This window comes from Aspergillus glaucus (assembly GCF_001890805.1).
Source record: "Aspergillus glaucus CBS 516.65 unplaced genomic scaffold ASPGLscaffold_14, whole genome shotgun sequence".
Classification (NCBI taxonomy): Eukaryota; Fungi; Ascomycota; class Eurotiomycetes; order Eurotiales; family Aspergillaceae; genus Aspergillus; species Aspergillus glaucus.
The window spans coordinates 25,880-42,664 of record NW_019170466.1 but is presented as its reverse complement, the minus strand read 5'-3'; the positions used below and the strand labels follow the sequence as shown (position 1 = coordinate 42,664).

At 49.5% G+C, this 16,785-nt stretch overlaps 8 protein-coding genes and 1 non-coding gene across 9 annotated transcripts; 6 read left to right on the top strand and 3 right to left on the bottom strand.

Moving 5' to 3' along the window:
• Window positions 1-15: 15 nt before the first annotated feature.
• ASPGLDRAFT_48710 (uncharacterized protein) lies at window positions 16-575 on the top strand (the record flags this gene model as incomplete). The annotated part of the gene is made up of 2 exons (XM_022546956.1): window positions 16-234; window positions 385-575. A coding segment is annotated over one exon (219 nt), but the record flags the coding sequence as incomplete, so codon positions are not given.
• A 564-nt stretch (window positions 576-1,139) lies between these two features.
• Window positions 1,140-2,129, top strand: ASPGLDRAFT_48709 (uncharacterized protein). Its single transcript, XM_022546955.1, has one exon. It carries the CDS (start codon window positions 1,362-1,364, stop codon window positions 1,629-1,631), a length of 270 nt encoding a protein of 89 aa, XP_022399309.1. The 5' UTR covers window positions 1,140-1,361; the 3' UTR covers window positions 1,632-2,129.
• A 545-nt stretch (window positions 2,130-2,674) lies between these two features.
• On the top strand, window positions 2,675-4,036 carry ASPGLDRAFT_479916 (uncharacterized protein). The gene is made up of 2 exons (XM_022546794.1): window positions 2,675-3,020; window positions 3,075-4,036. The coding sequence occupies exons 1-2, from the start codon at window positions 2,844-2,846 to the stop codon at window positions 3,885-3,887; spliced, it is 990 nt and encodes a 329-aa protein (XP_022399308.1). The 5' UTR covers window positions 2,675-2,843; the 3' UTR covers window positions 3,888-4,036.
• On the top strand, window positions 4,011-4,082 carry ASPGLDRAFT_t111. Its single transcript has one exon. It is a non-coding gene; the product is annotated as a tRNA-Arg (tRNA).
• Window positions 4,083-4,090: 8 nt separating this feature from the next.
• Window positions 4,091-5,531, bottom strand: ASPGLDRAFT_152129 (alpha/beta hydrolase). Its single transcript, XM_022542297.1, has 2 exons — window positions 5,323-5,531; window positions 4,091-5,270 (listed from the first exon to the last, which is right to left on the bottom strand). Exons 1-2 carry the CDS (start codon window positions 5,383-5,385, stop codon window positions 4,254-4,256), a joined length of 1,080 nt encoding a protein of 359 aa, XP_022399307.1. The 5' UTR covers window positions 5,386-5,531; the 3' UTR covers window positions 4,091-4,253.
• Window positions 5,532-5,613: 82 nt separating this feature from the next.
• Window positions 5,614-7,071, bottom strand: ASPGLDRAFT_48707 (TauD/TfdA family dioxygenase). Its single transcript, XM_022546954.1, has 4 exons — window positions 6,775-7,071; window positions 6,243-6,729; window positions 5,888-6,193; window positions 5,614-5,838 (listed from the first exon to the last, which is right to left on the bottom strand). The coding sequence occupies exons 1-4, from the start codon at window positions 7,031-7,033 to the stop codon at window positions 5,682-5,684; spliced, it is 1,209 nt and encodes a 402-aa protein (XP_022399306.1). The 5' UTR covers window positions 7,034-7,071; the 3' UTR covers window positions 5,614-5,681.
• Window positions 7,072-7,358: 287 nt separating this feature from the next.
• Window positions 7,359-9,365, top strand: ASPGLDRAFT_36736 (uncharacterized protein; the record flags this gene model as incomplete). Its single annotated transcript, XM_022544730.1, has 8 exons — window positions 7,359-7,386; window positions 7,435-7,579; window positions 7,630-7,853; window positions 7,909-8,273; window positions 8,342-8,443; window positions 8,504-8,663; window positions 8,721-9,037; window positions 9,135-9,365. 8 exons carry the CDS (start codon window positions 7,359-7,361, stop codon window positions 9,363-9,365), a joined length of 1,572 nt encoding a protein of 523 aa, XP_022399305.1.
• A 75-nt stretch (window positions 9,366-9,440) lies between these two features.
• Window positions 9,441-11,640, bottom strand: ASPGLDRAFT_129251 (uncharacterized protein; the record flags this gene model as incomplete). The annotated part of the gene is made up of 2 exons (XM_022540876.1): window positions 9,441-11,415; window positions 11,459-11,640. The coding sequence occupies 2 exons, from the start codon at window positions 11,638-11,640 to the stop codon at window positions 9,441-9,443; spliced, it is 2,157 nt and encodes a 718-aa protein (XP_022399304.1).
• Window positions 11,641-14,161: 2,521 nt separating this feature from the next.
• On the top strand, window positions 14,162-15,406 carry ASPGLDRAFT_48703 (CFEM domain-containing protein). The gene is made up of 3 exons (XM_022546953.1): window positions 14,162-14,529; window positions 14,585-14,928; window positions 14,980-15,406. Exons 1-3 carry the CDS (start codon window positions 14,271-14,273, stop codon window positions 15,238-15,240), a joined length of 864 nt encoding a protein of 287 aa, XP_022399303.1. The 5' UTR covers window positions 14,162-14,270; the 3' UTR covers window positions 15,241-15,406.
• Window positions 15,407-16,785: the final 1,379 nt, after the last annotated feature.

The window sequence follows — 16,785 nt, the reverse complement described above, 5'->3', positions numbered from 1 at the left end:
GCTGCTCAACCAGCTGAAATAGCTCCTGAGCCTCTCCCACTGATACACCCCCCTCATGAGCTACTCGTCTCTGCGTACGAGCTCTTTTTTTCTTTATTTTCTCATTTTCAGCGCGTAATTGCTTGTTTTCTTGCTCAGATAATATGTGTGACGGCTCAACGGCTCAACGGCAGACAAACAGCGCCAACATATCAAACGATGCCATACAAGCAATATGGGCAAACAAGGGCTTAAGCCGCACCACACAAATGTGTATAGAGACCGTTCATCGCCTAGATAGATTTCCTTTTCTTCTTCTTCCCCAGATTCGATATTCTCGTTGATGGCTACAATAGTCTAGATAGGAATTCAGTTCGTTATTATCTTCTATTCCGAGCCCGTGACAATATGCCTTGATGCATCGCGATTTAGCAGCCTTTAATAAGCTGATTTAGCGCAGTTTTTGAGGGTGCTGGGGGGCTGTTTGAGCGCTGTTTTAGGAACTATTTGATTAATGAGGCTTGCTTCAATAGCTCTTTGACATTTGCAGGTGTTTTGGGGCTAAAGATGCTTGATCGACTGGTAGGGCGGCTTCCCAGGGGGGTAGGTGTATGAAGCCGAATATCAAGCTTTGATATCACCCGATTGGCATTAAGTGGTACTAAACCAGCCGCTGCAAAGCTATTTTGAATTGTGACTGATTTGAATGCCTCTACACGCGCGGGTGGATATGCCATAAGGAAATCAGGCTTATCAATGTGGTTAAAACCAAGCTGCTGCTTTTGATCAACCATGGTACTGTACGCGTTTTTAAGTGGTGAAAAACAACCAATATCAAGAGGCTGTAAAAGATGTGATGAATGTGGTGGCATACAGATTTGGTCGAATTTGGGGGTCAAATGACTACCATGGCCATCAAGGGACAAGGATTAGAAGTCGATATTTGCCTTTTGTATGACTGTTTGTGGCTGGAATAAAGGTTTTTTCTAGCCATCGAAGGCCAATTTCATCTGTAGTCCATACTCCATCCATTTAGGCTAACTTCAAACCGCCAATCCCTAGGGAGCTCTTCAAACCAAGCTTGTTGATATTGCTTCCCTTTGAAGATTATGACTGGTGGAAGCACCCACCCACTTGCACCAATTGATTCCACCAGTCACCCACTCATGATTCCCTGGTTGTAGTACTGAACGCCGGCCATAGTACTCTGATCAAGTAATCACTCTTGCAGTAGATGTGAGGCCATTGCAAAGCCAGTTTCATCAAAGTTGTAGATATCTTCATTGAGGATGCCATACTGCTGAATTGTAGCTTGTATAGCATCAAACCACCCTTGAATAACCTTTACTCTTCCTCTTCTTCCCCATATCCCCTATCCGATCATGAGCTCCCCTATCCAAATCCTCGCCCGCAATCTGCATGCTGCTGCTACCGCCCCATCTGAGGATGGAGAAGGCGTATATCTCGTCCACGAAGACGAGGGCAGCTTATCGCAGCAGCTTTGGGTCGATAACGAGCCTGGTATGAACACCTTTATTACCGAAGGTATTAAGGCCAATACACCTGTATTGTACCTTGTCAACCAAAATGAGGTAAATCTCTTCGCCATGTCCATTCCAAGACCTGAAGCGCTCATTCTGCTTTTCTTCTAGCGGCTTGTGCTCTACCTGGGCAACTCTCATCACCTCAAATGAACTGCCTACAATGATGATAGACGATAGTGAAGATTGGGAGGATCCCCCTTGAACGACATACTAGGTCAGATCCAGGTGAGCCCTTGCACCCAACTGAGTGGATTTTCCAGTTCCTGGCATAAAAAGTTTGAGTGGCATAGGGACACTACCAGCAAGAATCTCGCCTTCTGGCCCCCTCGAGGAGGTTTCGAGCAGTTTTCGTAACTCCTCCATTGGTGTATTCGGTGTTGGCGCGACTGTATTCGATAGGAGAGGCCGCGACCGAAAGGAAAAACATAAGAAGCCTCAGATGAAAATGTAGTGGCCTAAGAGGGTAGCAGGGAGGGTAGCCTAAGCTGAGATTCAGATTAGGCCACACCCACCCTGCTCCGAAACACAAGGAGAGCACTCTGCTCGAAAGCCCTGCGCATACAGGCGGTCTGGGGCGAGGGAAAGGATCAGAAAAATTATAGAAGGGGGGCCCGATTGCCTCAGGAACTCATAGGGACAAGAGACTGTAGAATAGCTGCTGGTCCCGAGTCCATGAATCACGGTCTGTCATAGCTCTAGAGCTCGGTATGGACAATAAACTTGATTAAATAATAATAATACAATGTCAGATATCTCCGATATTTCCCCTTTAGGTAGAGACCCTCGATGACGCCATATTGGCTCGGCATTTCTCATCGCGGGAAATATTCAGGATATTCTGATGGCCATGACAGAAAATAGAATAGAAAAGACATGAAAGAGACATGAGGAAATACTGCAATGCCACTGAAACAGCTCTAGACTCGGGTTGAATAATTATGGGGGCTTGATGTGCAGGCATCAAGATTCCAAGGCGGCACATTTCAACGTCAATTCAGAGTATACAGCAACATCATATACAGCATGGATAGAAGAATATAGGAATCTAAAGATAGAGACAGGCAGAAAGGGGAGAGGAAAGTAGAGTAAGAGAGGGGAGACCGTATAAAAGGAACAATCAGCATCCACATACAAATGCATGTATACAGGATCGACATAGCCATCCATTCACAGAGCCGCTCCAACGCGTCAACTTCCTCCACTGTTGCAAGACCTCCTCTTCTCCGTTCATTTCCTCGTTCTTCATTCCCATTCTTCATTCTCTCTCCTTGCCACTACAGTCGCTCTTTTGACATATTCAGTCCCTCGTTGATATAAATCATGTTACTACGCTTCCTATCCATAATCTACCTCGGCGCATGCACCGCGCTAGCCACACAACCCCGGAATGATACTTTTGCGCATCGGTCAGACATCAATCAAATCCGGCTACCATGTGCGCCATGCGCGTTCGCAGATACTACCTGTTCGCAGGATAGAAAGCCAAATGCATACTTGGTATGCCTCCCCCATCTCCCTCGAACCAAGACAGAGACTAATGTAATGCGACAGACCCTCGACTTCACAATGACAAATGGCACCCTCGTCGCCAACGACATTCCCATCTTCCCATCTACCTCCACGGATATGCAGCTCCCGGCTACCCGCCACTGGTCCTCGAAAACAAGCAAGGAAACCGAAGATGTCCGTTTAACCTACGCCCTGCATACGCAACGAGTTCCTCCCCGTGCGCAGGGGAAGTTATACCGGTTTACTATGAATCTACTCGATAACCAAGGTCGACCAGCTACCACGGATCTAGTCAGTCTGACGCTCGTCCGCAACGCAGAGGAGAAACTACTTCTCTCTAGTATAAGGGTGGAGCCAGCAGTGCACCACACCCAGCGCTGGAAGCTGAAATACTGGAGGACGCAAGTCGGGGGATACATGGTCACCATAAAGGAAGCAGTCAAGAGCCGCTTACACGGGGAATCAAACTCCTCGGACAAACTCCTTATCATCGACGGACACCGTCACTCAACAGAGTCAGAGCAGGATCTCGACTCCACCACACCAAAAATCCCGTCAGACAACGACTCGCATTTCCAGATCCTCTCGTTTTACCAATTCACTCATTACCCCTCGCAGCATAGTAGCTCTAACCATCATTTCCTGCGTCTTGTCCGGCCGATCATTATGCCAGCGTTGCTGGGAATTATGGCTGGTTTTGTGGCATGCGTGATTGGATTCCTGGTTGGACGGATCGGGGCTTCGATTTATTTCCATGTTCGGGGTAAGAAGCAGGTTGGTTCTGCTGTATCCGCGGCGGATATAGAAGAGGGCTTTGTTTCGGAGAAGCAGGGGCTTTTGGAGATGTATGAGTAGTGACATTCTTTACTATTTCTTTTTTTTTTTTTTTAAACCTGAATTCAAGACCATACTGTGTATGGTATACACCTGGAGTGATACCGGATTATATAGTCAATTGAGACTAGAACACATCAATAAGGCCGGCTGGCCCAATGGTAAGGCGCTTGACTACGAATCAAGAGATTGCAGGTTCGACCCCTGCGTCGGTCAATCTTTTTGCTTTCTTTCTTTTTGGTGCTGGAAATAATTGGGGCTTGAAATTTTTGCGGTTCCACTTCCCGATGCGGCGGAGCCCTACGTCATTTTTCCAGTGTGTACCGGTATCAGATTAGATAGGACTGTCAGGGTACCAGGGTACTCCAGGCATAAATCTATGTACACTCAGCTAACAGTCCCAAGCAACGCCGGCTCCCACGCCTCCTCAACACCCTCCATAGCCTTGATATCCACCTCCCTCCTCAACAACCACCCAATTCCAACCAACGTATCCCTCCTACTCTGATACGACGCCTTTAACCCCGGCAACGCCGAGAAATGCGCATGCGGAACACCAGGATACACATCCAACTTCGTCTCGACGCCGTGATGCCTTAGCGCTTTTTCGTAGATCAATCCGTCGTCACGGAGGGGGTCTAGCCCGGCAACTTGGACGTGCGTGCGGGGGATGCTCGAGAGGGAGGAGAGATCCGCCGGATCCGGAAAAGGCGTGTAGTCCTCCGAGGTCTCGATAGGTTGGTACAGTTGACTGATAATCTCGATGGCTTGCGTGTTCAGAAAAGGCGCGTTTGCATTTTGCACGCGCGATGTCCAGAGGTCCTTGTATTGCTCGGGAACGGTGGAGTCACTGAGCCCAACTGGGATACAAGCCCAGACACCAGTGATTGGTGCGGCAAGTTTCTGCTTTAGAGCCTTGTGCGCCGTCACAATGGCGAGGTTGCCGCCGGCGGATACACCACCGACCACGAAACCTTTTGCCAGATCCACGTTTCCGATTTGGCTTGATGCATTTTCTGCTAGCCACGATACGCTATCCCAGATATCATAAGGGGCAGTCGGGAATTTGTATTCCGGCGCAAGACGATACGAGAGCGTCACTGTCGTTGCGCCGTACAGCTTAGCAATTGCCCGTGCGATAGCGACAAGCTGGATATTCGAGCCATTGATAAATCCTCCACCAAAAATCAACGCGACTAACGGCGTTCCGTTCTCAGCGGGGTGAGCGGGCTTGAAAACACGCGTCTCGCTGGAATACCCATCGCGCATTGGAATATTCACCACAGACTCTGTCGTGTCGAATGTCGGGCTATTATTGTAGCGGTAATTTTCTCGCAAGTGTGCTTCCTCGCGTCGCTGGGCGAGGGTTAAGTCGGGGTTCGGCGTGGGAGCTTTTTTGAGGATCTATCCAGCCAGGGGTTAGCTATATTGGCTACCGTGGATGCGGGTGCCGTACCTCGGAGAGTTCTGGGTCGGGAGTACCCAGGGCATGGAGGGATTCTTTGGTGTAGTCGGCCATTTTGCTCTAACAGGGTAGTGTGGTGTACAAAATGCAGAGTACAGAGTACAAAATAAAGGGGTGTAAACTTGAATGAGGATAGATGACAATTGCGCGATTGATAAGATGAGGGGTCAATCGGGGACTCCCCTTTAGTTCAACCTCGGCATTTACCCAACGGAGTACAGTAACTAGTTAAGACCTCGATCACTGCTTACGGAGTACATACTCTAACATTGCACAAGATAACCCATCGGCAACAATTTATATTCTGTACTACGTGCTTATCGCAATTCTCCGAGAAAAGCACCTAAGAGCTAAGACCCAACATTCCTCCGCAAAGCCGGCTCCAGAGGAAACGCCTGCTCTTCCACGGTCACATCCCCGAAGACTGTATTCCACCGGGGCTCTAGCTGTTTTGGTGTTTCCCATGCGTTTTCGGGGTCGCGCAGCCAGAGTCGCAATAGATGGCGCCTTCAGTACCTGGTTAGCAACCGTTCAAGATAAGGGGTGTGAAACGTACTCCTGTCCCGGCCCATCCGTGAATCCATTCCGCGCATGGAAAATACTGAGGTTATTGACGTATTGGATGTCACCTTTCTGGAAGCCAAGGGAAGCTTTATGCTCTTCTGCTAGAAAGTGCAGCGTGTCGAGTGCTTCGGCCTGCGCTTCGCTGATAGGCGGGATATCCTTTGATCGAGGCTGCGCTAGGAAACCGGTAAAGTACCGTCGTGCGTACTGAATCAGCACACGCTCCGGAGTAGCCTCTGTAGCAGGCTGGTGGTACAGCAGTGGCCGAAGCGTATACGGTCTATCCGGATTTCCAAATCTAGACATGTTAGTTCCCCCAAACCACTAGTTTTTCCAGAGGGACCTACCCATCAAGCGGCCACTCCCCCGCCAACGTCCTCACCAAATCCGGCCGCTCCCTGGCCAAAATATTATACACCAACCAACTACTAGCCAAATAACTCTCACCCCCCTCGGCAGCCGTCTGCAAACACAAAAGCGAGATGATATCCCCCGCATCCGTATGAAACACCTGCTTATCAGGCGTGTTCGACGGAGCCCCGATCTTGCCTTTGTCAGCGGTGGTGGTGAGGTCTTTGATATGTGAGATTACGGGGGACGTCCCGTTGGCCAGACGCGTGTCTTGCTGGCGGCCGCGGATGCTCCCGATGTGTGAGGATACACCGGTGTAGGTTATTATGTTGTCTTGGCGGGTGTGCGCGTCGATGCGCAGGCCGCGGAGGACGATGAAGCCGCGGCCGGCGTGGATGTCTTTGGATAGGCTTCGCAAGGTGGGGTGGAGGGTTGGGAGGGGGAAGGTGGATGCGTTGATGTGGCCGAGGGGGAGGTTGAGGGCTGCCAGTTTAACCACTATTCAGCCACGTAGAGTCAGGAACATACATTTAAAATGCTGCAGCGCAGCATCAATCTCATCTAACTCAGCCTCACTCAGATGGTAAAGCCAATCATCCCGTTTCTCGACATCCTTTCCCTCCCAGACTAGCGGGGATTTCAATTCCAGTGGAAACCCATCCGGCAGAGTAGTTGGTAAGGTTTCCGTTTCCTTGCGACGAAGAGAACGCGCTTTGTACTTTTCGTACTCGGGATGATACTGGATGTCCGGCTGGACAGGCCGAGTAATGGTTTCTGTAGCGGACATGTTCGTGCAGTTAACTTGTAACTTAAAATCAATTGATTTACAAAGACAGTAAACATAGATTGAGACGTCGAAAGACACCTTAAATACCCACCATCCAACCAAACATATTAATTCAATTACCACATAAGCCCCGCAAAGCACGACTTGCTTTATCTGTGCGAAAGACAAGTCCAGCTGAATGTTCAATCCAATCCCTGCATGCACGAATTTGCATCTGTATCACACCATCGGCGGCACACAATTGCGATTCAACTAGCCAGATAACAACGTCCAAGTTCACTATTTATATGTATCTCAACGTCTCCGATGGTAGAAATAATTCACCATGGCGAAATCTCAGGAACCGGTTATTAGTGAGATAGCCTAGAACCTTATTTTTGGACATAGCTGACCACGAATAGCGCCGTACACCGGTTCGGAGGAAAATGGATCGAACGCGGAAACGAGCTCAACTTCGCAGGTCTCGGAGCGATATATCCTCCAAGACAGACAGATTGGTGTTTTTGGTGCGACTTCGTTGATTGTTAATAAAATTGTCGGCGCTGGGTACCCCCTGCCCCTTTCTATATCTCTTTATCAAAAACTGACAGCGATAGTATCTTCTCAACACCAACCTCAATCTTCAAACTCGCCGGTAGCCCGGGGATGGCCCTTATCCTCTGGGTCATCGCCGGTACCATAGCAACATGTGGCTCAATGGTGATGTTAGAATTCGGCTCTGGTATTCCGCGCTCCGGTGGGATTAAGATATATCTGGAGCGGTCGTTTTCGCCAACGTTGCTTTGGACTTGTGTGTATTTGTTTTACTGTGTTTTTCTTCGTGAGAGGCCCCCCGCCCCCCAGGATGTGGTAGGGACAGGGTTAATGATGAAAAGAGGTCTCCGCAAGCAACGCCATAACATCAGCAAGTTACCTCCTCCAAGCCGCAGGCACAGAATCAACGACTTGGAATCTCCGCGGTCTAGCCATCGCAGCTACAGCATTCGCAGTGGGTATTCACACCGTCACACCACGCGTCGGACGGTGGTTACAAGACCTCCTCAGCGCAGTCAAGCTGTTCATTCTGGCCTTTATTGTGTGCACTGGTTTTGCTGCACTGGGCGGACATCTTCGTATTCCTAGAACGGGGAATCTGGATGTGGCTACTTCATTTAAGGGCACGTCGAGTAGTGGGTATAATATCGGGACTGCGCTTTTGGATGCGGTTTTTTCGTTTGGGGGGTATGATAATTTGAATATGGTTCGTCCTCTGCCCCTGCATATAGATTGCGCATTGCAGAAGTACTAATTGCTGGTTGATGGTGACAGGTACTGTCAGAAGTCAAAAACCCAAACCGCTCCCTCCGCATTGCTCTACCAACTGCTATGGGTAGTATTACAGTTCTCTATCTGCTGGCTAATATCGCCTACGTACGTCCCCTCTGTATCCAGATTGCTCTATTTTGAATTTAGATAAGCTAATTGGTATAGTTCGCCGGCGTTTCAAGAGAAGAATTCCTCTCCTCAGACCTCACCATCGCAGCCTCGTTGTTCAAAAACGTCTATGGTGAATCTGCAGGTACAAAGGCTCTTCCTGCACTAATCGCCATTTCAGCTATTGGCCATTTACTTGGTATAGCGTTTACAGTCCGTACGTTCCCCCCTCCCCTCCGCCCAAAATCCACCTGATACTAACAAGTAAAAAAAGCACGCGTAATCCAAGAACTCGCCAAAGACGGCATAACCCCCTTCCCAACGCTCTTCATGCAAAACCGCCCCTTCAAAACACCCATCTGGGGCCTACTCATCCACTTCGGCGTAACAGTGTTATTCATCTGTGCGCCTCCCGCGGGCGACGCGTTTGATTTCGTGGTGAATCTTACGACGTACCCCGGTGTTTTTCTGTTGACGCTTGTTGGGATCGGGCTTATTAAGTTGAGGTTGGATAAAAAGGAGAGGTGGAATGAGGAGGGGGGGTTTAGGGTTCCGTGGGTGGTGTTGGGGTTTTATCTTGCTGCGAATCTTGTGAGTTTTTTTTTTTTTTTTTTTTTTTTTTTTTTTTTTTTGTTTTTTGTCTGGGTTTGGTTGATTTGGTGAGGAGGGTGCTAATGTGCGTGTGCAGTTCGTTCTAATCATGCCCTTCGTCCCACCGGATGGTGGGAAGGGGAGTACGAGTCTACCGTATTGGTTGTCGCCGGTCGTCGCGTTGAGTATACTCGCTCTGGGCGTGATATACTATGCTCTCCGATTCGTGGTATTCCCGTGGGTATTTGGGTACAGGCTTGAATTGACAGAGGTCGGATTGAGTGATGGATCGCGGGTGTCGCGGTATAAGATTAAGAAGGATAGTTGATTTGATATTATTTGGTCTATCTGACTATAGCGACATGACAATGACAATGACCGTCTGGGTCTATGTATGTGGACATTACTCGAAACAATGCAAAAGGGCGTCTTGTAGTTCACCCGCTCGCAATGCTGTGTAGATTTTGCTGATGTGCGATCCGATCAGTGGCTTGTCTGTTCGACTACGTCCGTCTGCGGATTCTTTGGTAGCGTGGTCGATAATACCCCGGTGGATCGGGACGGCCAGTGTCTCCCGGACGAAGCTGTACATAGACTTCGACGTATGGCACAGGTATTGCTCCGTGGTTCGCTCGCGGAGAAAAGACTCGCGAACACTGTTGTATGTCTCTGTCAAGACAGCGGAAACCAACTCCTTCCACTTCAGCGCCTTGGCCACATCATTCAGATCAGCGTGGTCAGGGTGGACATCGGCGGTCCCGTGTTTGCTGATAAGCGACAACAACAAGCCCATCGACGTCGTGGCGGCCACGTCGGCCCGATCTGCGAGGTTCCGGGTGCTAGTACGGCCCCAGTGTCCCATGATCTCCTCCCAGAGCGATCCATCGACGAGCTGGCTGATTGACGCTCCGCAGAGGTCTTTGGTTACGCGTTTGATTTCCTGGTGGGCCTGCTTGACGAATTCGAGGTGCAGGGCCCGGAGGTCCAGTGCCTGACACAACACGTACAAATACGCGGCGGACATTATGGAGAGCACCTCCACTGCATCGCCTGTATACCGCGCAGCAATCAAGGCCAGCGAGTTTAATCCCTGGTTGTGCATCTCTGCCGACTGGACGTAATTGCTAACCGGGTGGGCAAGGTAGGCCAGCTCCGACATGTACCCCGCCATGTTGATATCCACGCCCTTCATGGTATACGACAGACTCGGATCGTCCACGCAAAGGTTAGGCGTCAACCCCTTGTTCAACGCGGGGTTGATCATCTCCGTACACTGCGAAAACACCATCTTTCCGATCATCTGCATCGCGCCCATCGTCTTCTCCATCGCGGATGTCACCGACGCGGCCTGGAAGTTGCCACCGTGATGCACCTCTGCGCTGTCAGGGTCGATCAGCGGGTTGTCAGTGGTCGAGTTCAGTTCAACCTCCACTTGCTTCAACGCCAGGGCCAAGTCTTCGAGCTGAGGGCCGATCCACTGCGACGATGTGCGCAGCGCATAACGGTCTTGCGCTAAAACGTGGGAATCCTGCGCCGTGCCAATCTTCCCAGGGTCTGCCTCTGACACGAGCTTGGAGTCGGAAAGGAAGTTGAAAATGTTGGCGGCCACTTCTTTCTGGCCGGGATGGGGACGTGCGGTAGCGATGAATGGATCGTAGTTCCCGCGCTTTCCAAGCAAGGCTTCCGTGCCCATGGCCGTGAGGACCTGGGAGAGCAGGATAAGTTGGTTGGCCTCGAAGAGAACTAAACTGGCAGCACCAGCGCTAAAGGCCGTTCCGTTCAGAATCCCCAGACCCTCCTTGGCCTGCAGCTCGAGAGGCTTCAGTCCGGCCAGCGCCAGTGCCTGGTCAGCTGGGAGAACGCGGTAGCCCTGATCCTTGCCGCAGTTGACTGAGATATCCGGGTTTCCTTCTAGTGCACCAGCCACGTACGACAGCGGCATCAAGTCACCGCATGCTGAGATACTGCCACGCAGCGGAACGACAGGCGTCATGTCTTTCTCCAGGAGGGTCAGAAGGTGTCGTACCACGTCGGGACGAACAGCGGAATGACCGCGTAGGAGGGAATTGCAGCGTGTCAACATGGCAGCACGGACAATGGGCACGGGAATGGCATGGCTTTTCAAGCTGTCCACGAAAGACGAAGACTGGGAAAGACCTCTATCACTGGGCAGCAGGATAGCTGCGCTTTGATGCTGAATGAGGGCTCGTTGTAAATCTACATAGCTGTCGGTACGGGTGTCTGCGCTTCCTCCGTAGCCAGTTGTAACGCCGTAGACCATCTCATTGCTCTGTAACTTCTGATCCAACTGATCGACGCTCGTGTTCATGCGCTGAGCGGCGTAGCCATTGTTCGAGATAGATGCATTGTAACCAAACCTGGAGAGTCAGCGTAGCCCATAGAAGGGTGGGGGAAACATACCGTGCCACAGCAACAGTCGAGCTCAGGTCTAACGACTCTCCATCGAGAGTGATGTCTTTCTGTTCCTTCAGCAGATCTCGCAACTGGCATATCGAAGATCGCAAGGAGGAGGTCAGAGGCTGGCCTCCGTGGCTGGGAGCAGCATCCTGCTTGGGATCATAAGCCTGCAAATTCAGGGTCATGGTACCAGACATTTCGAAACGAAATCGCTAGGAACTGGTCTGAGAAGTGAATATATCGAGAACGAAGTAAGGAGAACTCGAGTAGAAGTACTCTGTAGCAGGTGAAAGATAAGGAGGCAAGGGACAAAGAAGACCGGAATCCAGCTTTAAGTGAATGTACAAGAAAAAGTACCTCACAAAGGACCGGATCCTTGTACCTGCAAACTGAAAGAAACTCTACTGGCGATAGGCCTGAGCCCGATGGTTTGTGTTTGATAGCGGTTTAGAGGTCATGGTGGACCGGCAGGAAGCTCTGATACCGTATCGGATCGGAATGCGGGAGCTATATTGGGTATGCTAGCAATTGATCTGCTAGATCGACTTTTTTTTTTTTTTTTTTTTTTTTCCTGCTGGCGGTTATAGTCGGGGATCTGGATATCTGTACAGTTCAAATATGGTCGCGTACTTTGGACGAACTACGAAGCGGTCAGCTGATCCCTGATTGTCACATGATAGTAGCCAGAGCAAAGGTACCGTACTCCTACAAGTACAAGTAGTAGTACAAGTACTAGTATCCTCTGTAGTAGTATACTACTGTACATGGGTACATGGTAAGTACCTGTAGTATAGGTAGTCTGACATTGATCTGATTGATCTAGTTCGATCAGGTCCACCGTGGCTGAAGCGGACCCATGCTATACCATTTCCCGATCTGGAATTATCAGGCTTGTTCACTTCGAAACTGTGCCCATCTGCCCTGTACATCAATGATAGGGGCGAGCCACCCTGTGGCAAGTGCTAGACACGATAAACCCGGGACCGTGGAGCTGTTGATATCTTAGATGTATATCGCTGGTCAATTATATCAGTTTTATTAAAGAATCAGAATGTCCTAATACTGGACTGAACATCGACTACGGTGGTGGTATGCTAGTTAGCTGTAAGGCTGAATATATATCGGAACGCGCACAGTGTTCAATGCCAGCGACAGATCAACTCTATAATATATATATATATGATATATATTTGAAGTAGTCCGTCTTGGTAATTAAACAAGTAAATTAGCACTCTTGAGACTGTTCCATGGTGATCTTTAATGATGCCAGATAGTACTACCCCATCCATACACCCACAGTGCAACAGCTTGCTCCACACAAGCTATGAATGAAAAATTGACGTTAAAAGAGTACGCAGTCAATGACCATGCCATAATCATTCACGTGTCGGACCATCAAGTCGGAGCATCCTGGCTAACAAAGTTCTGGACCAAGCTCCGGCCACAAACATAGTGTAGACCGCACAGATGGTACTCTGTATGTGGACAATGAATAAATCGCGCCGCACGTCCTTCATTGAAATTTAACATCGGAGACCCCGTCGAGAGAGCGGGACAGCAGACGATCCTTTTATCCGAGATTATCTAACCCCGATCGCCAAGCCAGGTAATCGTGGGATTGGTTTATCTGGGCTGGCCCTGATACTAACCGTGGAAACAGGTTCAAAATCTTGAGTCCAGGGGTTCGTGTAATTAAGGTAGCTACTCCGTACAAAGAACGGAGTACAGTTCATTTCAATGTACACTGTAGCACAGTTACAGCTACCAACCCGAGAACTGGAGTGCAATCACATTCATGATAAACGGAGTGTGATAGTGTTATCACAGACTATTGATCGATTCCAAATACTAGTGTGAGCTTGACTTGGACGCAGGTCATTGGCCACATTGCACATCGGCGAAGACACAAATCTCCTCGGACCAATGCCGGGGTGTGGCGGTGCGCAGCCACAGAATCGCATAGACTTCCATATTGAGTTCAGGTCTGAGTTTGGGCAGTTGTACATTGTGCTGTACAAGTACAGTACTTGTACACGGCACATGGTGCTTGTTGCTGTACTTTTACTCGTACATCTTTAGTAACTATGAAACAGGCTTTTACTCATTTATAGCCCCATACATAATTGACCATAACCTGTTTGTATTTATCAGATATCCGACAGGGCAATAATGAAGATGATCTCATCCATGGATCTCGGCCTAATAGCGTCGGTCTGGGCGGTGGCGAGTGCATATTGTCTCCACTTCGGGTAAAGCTTCCTTCAATGTGGCTGGTGTTTTATCTTTTATTGGATAGTTTTGAAGGCAGCCACATATGCGGTGACGGCGCCATTCCCGAAGAGGTGCAAAGGAGCTGATCGCACGGGCGACTCCATAGGGCAAAATCTGAACAAAGGGAGTAGTACATAGTACATATTCTGTAGTACTCTCTATGTACTTTTAGTATTCTATGAATGCTATGTACTTGTATTAAGGGTGAAGAAATCCAGCTGATACAAGTACTCCTGCATTGCCCTGTATCATAACAACATCATTACTACACGCACATATCTTGTAGCAGCGTATGGAGTAACACAGTAAACAAACTAGTGGCCAGTCGCGCCGATCGATCCAGCTCGGCCGACCGTCATCACGGGAAATGAGGTGGCCCGCCCAGGAACTGCTTTTTAACTGTCCTCCCCGTCTTCTTTTTTTTTTTTTCCCCCCCCTTTCTCTTTTTCTCTCATCCATCTCAGCCATTGTCTTTGTTTCTTATTATACTTCATACCTGGACTCCAGTTAATCTCTAATTCACCTCCCATACACTACTATCACAATGAAGTTCTCTCTTACCCTCGCTATCATGGCCTCCGCCGGCCTCGTCGGCGCCGTGTCCGAGTCCAAGTGCGCTCGCATGTGTATCGACAACATGAACAAGAAGGCTGAGGACTTGGGCTGCAAGTCTGGTGACCAGCACTGTCTCTGCGACGCTGAGAACTACTCTTTCGGTGTCCGTGACTGCACTTCTCAGGCCTGCCCTGATGACGACTCTGCCAAGGTTGTCCAGATCGCTCTCTCCACCTGCCCTTCTGACAGTATGTTCATCTTCTGCAATTGACCTTTTATATATACAAAGCTAACCTCCTCTAGCCACGTCTGGTCAAAAGGCCAACGGTGACTCTAGCTCTAGCTCCAGCGCTGGCTCTGGCTCTGGCTCTGGCTCTGGCTCTGCCACCGCCTCTGGCTCCGACAGCGACTCGACCGGTACCGCTACTGACGGTGGTGCTGGTGCTGGTGCTGCTTCCACTGGCGCCTCTGGCGACTCATCCAACACTGCTTCCGGCAACAACGCCTCTGCCACCGGTTCCGACTCTGGTGCGGCCACTGGCTCTGACGCTTCTGGCTCTGCTACCGGCTCTGACGCTGCTGGTGCCTCTTCCACCGGCTCTGCTGCCAGCAACTCTGCTTCTGCCACCTCTTCCGGTGCTGAGTCGGTATGTTTATCTCCTACATATGCGCCCGTGAATTCTTACTGACGATTATAGTCTCCTGCCTCTGGCTCCAACGCTTCTTCTACCCTGAGCACTGCCACCAGCACTGGTACCGGTGCTTCTTCCTCTGAGACCGGCTCTTCGGACTCGGACTCTGACTCGGACTCGGACTCTGGCTCTGGCTCCGGCTCTGACGGCGCCTCCTCCAGCTCGTCCGCTGGCGGTGCTGAGAACACCGAGAACGCTGCTCCCCGCATGGTCCTCGGCTCCGGCGCCATGGGTGTTGCCGGTGTCGCCGCCCTCTTCGCTCTCTAAGCGAGTCGCGGATAGGATACCTCACCAATCTTCGTATTTGGTAAAAACTTTTTTTTCTTAATGTTTTCAATATTCACGGGTTACGATGTCTGTACGTCGCTGGGTGTGAATTGTACATTTACTTGACCGTCTGGATACGCACGGTCATTGGTTATGACTTATTACTAGTAAATAATATTCGTTCGTTTTATCTTCCAGTATTCTGCCTGTTATTCCGTACTCCATACATAGCGATGCCTTGATGCGATGCCATTGCATCAGGATCAGGATTGTACTATTTTTACTTGTGATATGCAAGATATACTTCAATGCGCTGTTGCGTACGTACCCCGAGTACGAGTTCGTGTGCACCAACGGCTGAGCTATGCAGCTTATATGCAGCGCAGTGCAGGAGCAGGCATCGAGGCTGGTGAATGCACTACGTACGTCAGGATTGACAAGGATAATTTTCCGGAGGGTAGAGGAGGCTTTTCGTCTTTTCTATCATTTACGATATCCAAGGGATTCTGATTTCGCTCGAGAGGTTTAGTCCTCGTTTTTCTCTATATAACAATTTCCTTCCTAGCTTACAGGCAGATATCGTGATATACGAAATAAATCCCCGTTATCAACAAATTCTACTGAAGTGTGCGTTGTACTTGCTCTATCTGGTCAATTCGCTGTTTTTGGAAGACTATCGTTCGTCTTTCTTATGATCGGTCTGCTCTCATGCCGTTTGCGTGAGAATATATCTTTTAAATGGCCACAGGATGACATACCCATGAAACCTGCCCAAGATGCATCCACCGATGCAAGAATATTGTCATATTATACCGTTAGTTCAATTGCACCTATCAAGAAATATTCACGGTGAATAAGCCTTGCGTTTCGTTCCCCAATGCGAAAAGATGGGACACACCTCTTTCATGAACAACCCGTTCACAGGATATTCGAAGGGTACCATTGGCGTATATCTCTATACATAAACACCAAACGAGAGAAGGTATGCCAAAAGCAGGCCCACAACAATTAGAGAAGTCTTGACCACACCTTGGAGAATTATTCTACTCTTAAGAAGCTAATATAGCCCGATTCCCCCTCCCCCCCCCCCCGGAAAACTTATTCCCGGATATGCCGGATGGCATAACTTTCCTCACGCTCAGCAACGATGAGAAACCTTGTCGTATCCGTGGCTACCTAAGCTATGCATTGGCGATACAGAGAACAAGGCTCAATGCTGGGTAAAACAGCGACTGCAAAAATGCCCCCCGGACCTTGGCAAAGTAATCAACGTGCGCCCAGACGAACAACAACTACCATATTCTGCCAATGGGAATGTTTCCATCTGATCATACACTAAATTCCAGGGAAGCGACTGGCTTAGGGGATTCCGGGTTCTTCTGAGTCACATTCAAGAGAGCTGCTACATGCGGCGGTTGATCAATTGACACCAAAGGCTTTCGCAGAACTTGATGGGCTTACACGGGGCAGGATTTATTACCTTTATAGTGCCTTATGGAAGGGCAGTGGGATTTTTAGATACGCACCATGTCGGCATGACTACAG